This window comes from Pristiophorus japonicus, chromosome 1 (assembly GCF_044704955.1).
Source record: "Pristiophorus japonicus isolate sPriJap1 chromosome 1, sPriJap1.hap1, whole genome shotgun sequence".
In the NCBI taxonomy this organism is placed as follows: domain Eukaryota; kingdom Metazoa; phylum Chordata; class Chondrichthyes; family Pristiophoridae; genus Pristiophorus; species Pristiophorus japonicus.
Genome location: NC_091977.1, coordinates 532983578 through 532992830, shown reverse-complemented (window position 1 = coordinate 532992830; position 9253 = coordinate 532983578). Strand labels below are relative to the sequence as shown.

The window sequence follows — 9253 nt, the reverse complement described above, 5'->3', positions numbered from 1 at the left end:
AGAGAGTGGGGGGGGGAAGTGAGAGACGGGGGAGGGGCGAGAAGGGAGAGAGGGACGGAGGGAGAAGGGGAGGGAGGAGGGACGGAGGGAGAAGGGGAGGGAGGAGGGACGGAGGGTGGAGGGAGAAGGGACGGAGGGAGAAGGGAGAGAAGGGGGGAGAGAGGAGGGACGGAGGGAGAAGGGACGGAGGGAGAAGGGGAGAGAGGAGGGAGAGAGGGGGAGGGAGGGGTGAAGGGGGAGGGAGGGGTGAAGGGGGAGGGAGGGGTGAAGGGGGAGGGAGGGGTGAAGGGGGAGGGAGGGGTGAAGGCGGAAGGAGGGGTGAAGGGGGAAGGAGGGGTGAAGGGGGAGGGAGGGGTGAAGGGGGAGGGAGGGGTGAAGGCGGAAGGAGGGGTGAAGGGGGAAGGAGGGGTGAAGGGGGAGGGAGGGAGAGTCAGAGAAGGAGGGAGAGAGAGACATAAGCATTGATTCTACAGATGGAGATGATGATAACTGTCTAACCAAGTACTGTTGCAATAAAGATATTTTGCGGGCCTCTGCTAGTATGAATTATTGCATGACAAGAAGTCCACTAAAATAAACCCAGCAGGTCCTGCCAAACTAGGTCATCAATCCTGGCAGGGAAAGGCATATCTTGGGGGCGGAATATTAACAGTTCAGTTCAACGTTCCACTTGGATATCGTTAGCAAAAAGTCCACCATATGTAAACCCTAGGTAAAAGGTTACATTCTCATTGCCACAAGGCATGGATGCAGAATGTAGGGGCAAGATTCTGATCTTGCTGTGATTGCAGTGATCATGTACAAATATGTTTCCTTTTTCAGTCCATCCTTTGACACGCTTCAACTTTCTGGTGACATTGGGGTTCTTCCACACATCCCCCGTGAGCCATGTCATTCTTCTTTCATTTAAGCGGCTATCAATAAGCTTTTCAAGCACATTTCTGTGAATGAACTTGTCCAGCCCGTGTCCATTTCCCAAGAAAAATTGAGTATAGATCCGCTTTTTTCTGGGAGGCAAGTTCTTGATTTTGACGTCATACAATCTTCTTAGTGTTGCAAGTGCTGTATTTAGGATGGCCACTTTTTGTTCACTGGGTTCCTTGTCATAGGCATCATCTGGCCAATACAACAGTGTAAGTAAAAACCAGGCATTTGAATTGCAATGTTTTTCTTTCTGAAATTGTAGACTTAGTTTCCTCAGTTTCTGATATATTACCAGATTTGAAGACCTTGGTGCCACACATGCGAGTGCAATGTGACTCAATATGTAATTGACAAGATCAATCAGATCTAGTTTGTCTTTTTGAGGATCTTCTGGATACATGGAGATTATCTTCTCAAGTTTTTTTGCAGCACGATCAGTGTTCTGGTCAGACAACACTGAAAGAAGCATTGTAATGTTTCCACCACCAGATCTGTAAATCTCAAGGCGTCTTATCAGTAAGGATAAAGAACAATTTGAACCCTGTTTTAGGTCTTGTTCTTCCTGTTCTGTAAACCAACAGACAAAGTAACGTGCATATATTGATGCTTTTCTCATCAACCATTTCCTAAGATTATGCAGATGGTCCTCAACATTACTGGTTTTATTTTCATCATCTTCACTTTTGTCAGTTTGAAAATAGCTTATATCTTCAGATATCCTTTCAAGTGCCTCATATATTCCTTTCTGCAGTCCTTTTAATTTGCCGTGGAAGCTTTTCCAAGGCTCTGTAATTTCTTCAGGAATGTTTTTGCCCAGAAGATAGCATACTAATTCTCTGTAGCTGCCATCTTTATCCTTTGCAAAGATGTCTAGTAGTGAAAGAAGTTGCAATAGATAGCATCCAACCTCTACTTCGCCAACAAAACCAGAGTTATTCATAGAATCCGCCTCTGATTGTGCTGCCTTTTGAGCAGCCCTGAAGCACTCAATCGCCTTTAGAGCTATTCCTATTGCTTCTGTGAGCTTGTATGGGGTAACCACTTCATTTTCCAAATGTGTTAAGTCAAACTTCATGTAAAGCATTTTTCTGTACACTTGCCCTTCTGTGTCCAAAATGTACGAATTAGATGGCAATTGACGTTTTGCATCTTTGGCCCAGTATTCTGCTTCCTCAAATTTTTCATGTGAATAATGTAGTCGAGCAAGCTGCTGAGCAAAATATGGGTCTTTCCCAAGGCATTCATAAGCTGCTTTCAGAACATCCACAGCCTTTTCTAGACCTTTCTCCTCATTGCATATATCTTCAATGAGAGGAGAAAAAAAGGTATCTGTACTGTCACCTTTACTTTTTCTGTGACGTCGTATGAACAAGTCTCTAATGAATTTAATGAACTCATCATGACCAAATCTGTGTTTAAAAAATGCCTTTTCCTGAAGAAGGTCCATCGCAATTTGATTCACAGACTGATCTGATAACTGACGCAGTATTTCCTTCGCAACAAGTGGGTGTACAATTCGGATCGACTTAATCTCAGTTGTGCAGTCGCTGAAGTGTATGAACAAAAGGCGGGCCTGATCAGTCAAGGAGATTTCAAAGCTCTGCTGGCGCAAGTGATCTATCTGAGTACCAAGACCCAAAAATGCTTCACAATGAGACAGTGAAATGTTTGAATTCTCTACATAGTGATTCAGTAAGGCAACATACTTTATCAGTCGAGTGACAAGAGAAGAATGATCAATGCCTTCGAGTAAATGTTTCACGAAGTCCTGGATGTACTCTTCCTGAAACTCTTCACTCATTAGAACAAATGTCAATATAAACTCTGGCTCAAAATGTTCTATGAGTATTTTACGCTTGTTAGAAAACAATCTTTTTTCTTCCTCTGTTAATTTGTGGGTAACAGCTACCGCTTCCAGTGGGATATTTTTGCACTGTTTTTCAGGATTATGGGATCTCATACAGCTCAGAAATATAAAGCGAGGCCTCACAGTGCTGACTTTCTTCGAGCCAACTGCAGCTATTAATTCATGCTTAATTTCATCAAAGCAATCTTCATCAGAGTCATCAACAAGTAGTAACACGGGCAAGCACTGATTAATATCATTTTCTTCATATTCAAGCAGCTGGATGGCATGTTCACAGACTTTCCCAACAGCACATGATGGCTTGATAGCTGCACATCGCAGGTCCTTTCGAAAATTCCACAAAGCCTGTCGTGCTAGGGTACTTCCTCCACTGCCAGGCTGATGAAGTATGCGTACTGTGGCAACTAACTGCTTCACTGGTGGGCCCCTTAGCATTCCATCTACAATTTTAACAACATCTTTGTATGCATCCCGCTGTATAACCTCTCCACAATATCCTTTTTCTGCCAACATGAAATTCAGCCAGCTGACTTTACCACCCCGATAAAAGTCTCTCTCGATTTTGATGATTTGTCTCTCACAATCAGGATCCCGAACATCAACTTTATAATCTTCACACTGATCTATACTCAGTATTTCAAGGGTGGACATTCTTTCTTCATCTGCAGCTTTGAGTAAACACAGACCCCTTGTTGACACCGGTAAATGCCTGGCACTGTCTATTAATGTTGGCAGCATAGTTTGGATTGTGTCATTTACATGGTTCAGTTTCATCCCAACAATGCTCATCTTGTCAGTAGTTTCAAGACTGCACGAGGGCTGTGCAAGATTGGCCCATTTCTGGTAGTTTTCTTCACACTCTGCAATACAAATGATGTCATTTCTGCCATTCATTTCTGCATAGAATTCATGGAATGTGTCCACCAGAGGCTGTTCTACTTGTGACAAAAGGAGGAAAAGAACAACAAAAGAACCAGCTGGCAGAATGTCATTGCAGATCAGGGACACTGTCCTCTTCAAGTGCTTTTTTCTGCTCTTCACCCATGTATTCACATCACATGGTCTTTCATCACCAGCATAATCGTTACACCCGTTACAGAATATCCAGCTAGTCTGATCAAACAAACACAAACGTCTCCTGAAGTCACTCGTGCTCTCTTTGTCTTCATATTTGTAATCCTGCAAGAAGTGAACATTGGCTGTGTGATGTTTCAGATAGTGCTGAAAGAAACCATCGATTTTAGAATCAGGATCAAAGTCAAACACACAAAAAATATTCACGTGCAATAAGAAGTTTAACTTCTGTAAATCTTCCGGTTGGCATTTGTTTGTGACAACTACATACCACTGGCTGTTATCCATGTACTTCTTGCCACCGGTTAGAAGAACTGATAGTTTTCTTCCAAGATCCTCACAGATTCTGTTCCTTGGCTTCTCTGAGTTTTCAGCTGCTTCTCTCCTTTTGTCTCTCTCTTGCATACCTGAAATAAAGTCATCCTGGCTTTCTTCACAGATGGGCTCAGTTTTGGCTCCGTTCCTTCTGTAGATGGTTGCTTTTTCATTTTCTATTTTATTTCTGTTTTCACTAAAATTTGGAAGACGAACTCTAAACGTTTTGTTTTTCACAATCTCCACTGATGGGTTTACATCAATCTCAATAACAAATCTTTTCTCACTTCCATCTTTGGTAATCACTTCCACAAATTTGGGTTGCTCAATGCAAAGCCTTGCAATCTCACCATGGGGTCTGAAGCATTTGTCTATATAATCCAATGCATCAACATAGATGTCTGGATCTTTTACAGGTACACCTATTATTTCACCATGTGTGTACCCAGAACTATTACTATCCTCAACCCCAAAATGTATTGTACCGTTAGTCCGAACATTCATGCATCCAGAGGCAAATTTGATAACTTCGCGAGCAAACTTTGCTTGTAGCCGTTGTCTGTCCAGTGTCACAGCTGTGGCAAGAGATTTATATTCATGACAGGGGGACATTAAGTTTTTAACCCCAGTTTCCGGTGGAAGAACTTGGTTTTTTACATATTTAAAGTTGATATCGTCCTTGCCAAATGGACGAGGGTTGCATTGATTGTGAGGCTTATTTTCCTTCACACCTTTTTCAGTTGCGCTCGCGAGTTGTGAATCAGCAGAAGTGTCAAAAGGATCTGATGCTAATGCAGCAACATGATCCTGACTTTTTAATCTCTCTTTGCTTGGCAGAGCCTCTGTCTGTGGTGTTTGAGTAGGAGCAGTTTTCTGACTATCCCGTGTTAAAGAAGCCTTTTCACTCTCTCTCACTTCACTTGTGCTACACTCTAAACTCTGACTATTCAATAGTTCATTCCGTTTTTTCAAAATCAATTGTATTTGACCTTTTTTTACATTCAGATCGTTAAGGCCATCGGCGTCTATCGCTTGTAGCACCGCACCAGTTACTTCTTCATCATATAACTTTTGTACATGCGCATCTTTGACCCGAATCAATTTTAACCAGGTCCGCACGTGGTTTTCGTCCCATTCTTCCAATCGAAGCTTTTTTAACTCGTCTGAAAACAATTGAAATCAAAAGCAGTTTGAGTGAAAATATTAAATACATGCTTTCAGTATCCTATGTATTACAGAAGCAAAATGCTGCCGATGCTGGAAATCTAAAAACAGAAAATGCTGGAAATACTCAGCGGGTCAGGCAGCATCTATGGAGAGAGAAACAGAGCTAACGTTTCAGGTCGATGATCTTTAATCAGAACTGGAAAAAGTTAGAGATGTAACAGGTTTTAAGCAAGTGCAGAGGCGGGGAAAGCAGAGGACAGGAAAGAACAAAAGGGAAGGTCTGTGATAGGGTGGAAGGCAGGAGAGACTAAAATACCAAAGGGATGATAGTGCGAGGCAAAAGGAGATGGTAATGGGCCAAATAAAGAAATAAAAGGTGAGTCGAGAAGGGTATAAATAGTAATATCAGAATTATCAACAGCTACCATGTGGAAAAATGGAGGCAGACGTTATGATCAGAAACTGTTGAACTCGATGTCAAGTCCGGAAGACTGTAAAGTGCCTAATTGAAAGGGAAGGTGCTGTTCCTCAAGTTTACATTGAGCTTCATTGGAACAGTGCAGGAGATCAAGGACAGAGAGGTCACAGTGGGAGTGGGGCAGAGAATTAAAATGGAGGGTGACTGACTGGAAGCTCGGGGTTACGCTTACGGACTGAACGGAGGTGTTACATTCAATATATTCAAAAAGGAATTAGATGTAGTCCTTACTACTAGGGGGATCAAGGGGTATGGCGAGAAAGCAGGAATGGGGTACTGAAGTTGCATGTTCAGCCATGAACTCATTGAATGGCGGTGCAGGCTAGAAGGGCCGAATGGCTTACTCCTGCACCTATTTTCTATGTTTCTATGTTTCCATGTTACGCAAAGCGGTCACCCAATTTGCGTTTGGTCTCCCCAATGTAGGGAAGACCACATTGTGAGCAGCGAATACAGTATATTAAATTGAAAGATGTGTAAGTAAATCGCTGTTTCACCCTGGACAGAGTGTTTGGACAGAGGAACGGGAGAGGGTAAAAGGGCAGGTGTTGCATCTCCTGTCTTGCACAGGAAGGTGCCACGTGGGAAGGTGCTGGGGGTGAGAGGAATGGTCCAAGGTGTCGCGGAGGGAGTGGTCCCTTCGGAATGAAAATGGAGGGCAGGGGAAGATGTGATTGGTGATGGGATCCCGCTGGAGGTGGCGGAATTTCCTTATTAGCCCTCCCAAAGTGCATCGCCTCACACTTCTCTGAATTAAATTCCATTTGCCACTGCTCTGCCCACCTGACCAGCAGATTGATATCCTCCTGCAGCCCATGACTTTCCTCTTCATTATCAACCACACAGCCAATTTTAGTGTCATCTGCAAACTTCTTAATCATACTCCCTGTATTCAAATCTAAATCGTTGATATATACCACAAAAAGCAAGGGACCCTGTTATATATGTAAACTTGTATTTATTCTGTACAGCCACCAGAGGGCTCATCCACTGGAGTCCCAAGAGATCCCATAATCCCTAGGGAGCACAGGTATTTAAGGTGGCTTCACAGGTTGGAGAGGCACTCTGGAGACCTGCAATAAAAGACTAAGGTCACCCTTTACTTTGAGCTCACAGTGTTCAGTCTGACTCTTTCTCCATACATAACAGACCCAATACTGAACCTTGCGGAACCCCACTGGAAATATCCTTCCAGTCACGAAAACATACATCAATCATTACCCTTTGTTTCCTACCTCCAACTTGCCACTTTGCCCTGCATCCCATGGGCTTTAATCTTCATGGCCAGTCTACCATGCGGGACTTTATCAAAAGCCTTGCTAAAGTCCATATATACCAAATCGTGCGCACTACCCTCATCGACCTCTTGGTTACCTCCTCAAAAAATTCAATCGGGTTAGTCAAACACGATCTTCCCTTAACAAATCCGTGCCGACTGTCCCTAATTAATCCTTGCCGATCCAAATGCAGATTTATCCGGTCTTTCAGGATTTTTTCCAATAATTTTCCCACCACTGACGTTCGGCTGACAGGCCAGTAATTACTCAGCCTATCCCTTTTTCCCTTCTTAAACAAGGGTACTACATTAGCAGTCCTCCAATCCTCTGGCACCATGCCCATATCAAAAGAGGACTGGAAAATGATGGTCAAGGCCTCTGCTATTTCCTCTTTTACTTCGCTCAACAACCTGGGATGCATTTCATCCAGGCCTGGGGATTTATCTAGTTTCAAAGCTGCTAAACCCCTTAATACTTCCTCTATAACTATATTTATTTCATCCAGAATATCACACTCCTCCTCTCTAGCAGTATCTGCATTACCTCTTTCCTTTGTGAAAACAGATGCAAAGTATTCGTTAAGAACCCTACCAACATCTTCCGCCTCCACAAAGATTACCCTCATGATTTCCAATAGGCCCTACTCTTTCCTTAGTTACCCTCTTACTCTTAATATATTTATAGAACATCTTAGGGTTTTCCTTAATTTTGCTGGCCAAGAATTTCTCATGCTCTCTCTTAGCATTCCTAATATTCTTTTTAATTTTGCCTCTTAACTTTCTATATTCCTCTAAAGATTCTGAGGTATTTAGCCGTTGATATCTGACATAAGCATCCCTTTTTTTCTTAATCCTCCCCTGACATCCAAGGGATTCTCGAATTATTTTTTCCAGCCTTTTTCTTTAAGGGCACAGGTTTGGCCTGAACCTTTCGGATCTCCTCCTTGAATGCCTCCCACTGTTTCCGATTTACCCACAAGTAGCTGTTTCCAGTCCACTATGGCCAAATCACTCCTTAACTTAGCAAAATTGGCTTTCCCCAATTCCAGGCTTATTCTTGTCCTTATCGATAACCACCTTGAATCTGAATGAATTATGTTCACTGGCACCCAAGTGCTCCCCCATTGATACCCCTTCAACCTGCCCAGCTTCATTCCCCAAAACTAAATCCAAGACCGCCCCCTCTCGTGCTGGACTTGATACATACCAACTAAAAAAGTTCTCTTGAATGCATTTCAAGAATTCCGCACCCTCTATACCCTTCACACCAAATTTGTCCCAATCAATATGTGGATAGTTAAAATCCTCTACTATTACTACCCTATGGTTTTTAGACTTCACAGCAATTTGCCTACATATTTGCTCCTCTATCTCTCTCCCACTATTTGAGGGTCTATAATACACTCTCAGCAGTGTGATCACCCCTTTTTTATTTTTCAATTAGACCCATATGATCCCTCTAACATATCATCCCTCCTCACCGCTGTAATAGTTTCTTTAATCAGTACCGCAACTCCCCCCCGCTTTTACACCCCCTCTCAATCTTGTCTAAAAATCCTGCAACCAGGAATATTGATCTGCCAAACCTGCCCCTCTTTCAGCCATGTTTCTGTAATGGCTATAATGTCATACTCCCAAGTGTCTACCTGTGCTCTTAGCTCATCCGCCTTATTCGCTATAAAGTATATACCATTGAGCACAGGAAGACCTCCTTGCTTACTACATACTAAGCCTTGTTTCCTCTGTCTTACAGATTCGCTTTCTAGATTCTTGCTATCCAACTTCTGCTTTACTTCCTTCCCTTTTGAATTTGTTCTCAGGTTCCCATCCCACTGCCAAGCTAGTTTAAACTCTCCCCAACAGCACTAGCAACACTCCGCATGAGGATATTGGTCCCGGTGCTGTTGAGGTGCAACCCATCCGGTTTGTACAGGTCCCATCTCCCCCAGAAGCGGTCCCAATGCCTCAAGAATTTAAAGCCTCCCTTCTACACCAATTTTCCAGACACGTGTTCATCCTCTCTATCCTTCTATTCTTATACTCATTAGCACGTGGCACCGGTAGTAACCCAGAGATTACTACCTTTAAGGTCCTACCCTTTAATTTTCTTCCTGGCTCCCTAAATTCTTCCTGTATAGCTTCTCCTACACGT

The 9253-nt window shown here is 43.1% G+C and overlaps 1 protein-coding gene across 3 annotated transcripts in view; it reads right to left on the bottom strand.

Annotated features, from left to right (window-relative positions):
* LOC139277990 (sterile alpha motif domain-containing protein 9-like) overlaps positions 1–9253 on the bottom strand; it is a 34493-nt gene continuing 25240 nt past the window's right edge. For all 3 annotated transcript variants that reach the window (XM_070896639.1, XM_070896655.1, XM_070896647.1), the window contains one exon: positions 1–5343. In XM_070896639.1, the coding sequence (XP_070752740.1) occupies positions 659–5343 (4685 nt within the window). In that variant the 3' untranslated portion in view covers positions 1–658. The remainder of the gene's footprint in view (positions 5344–9253) is intronic.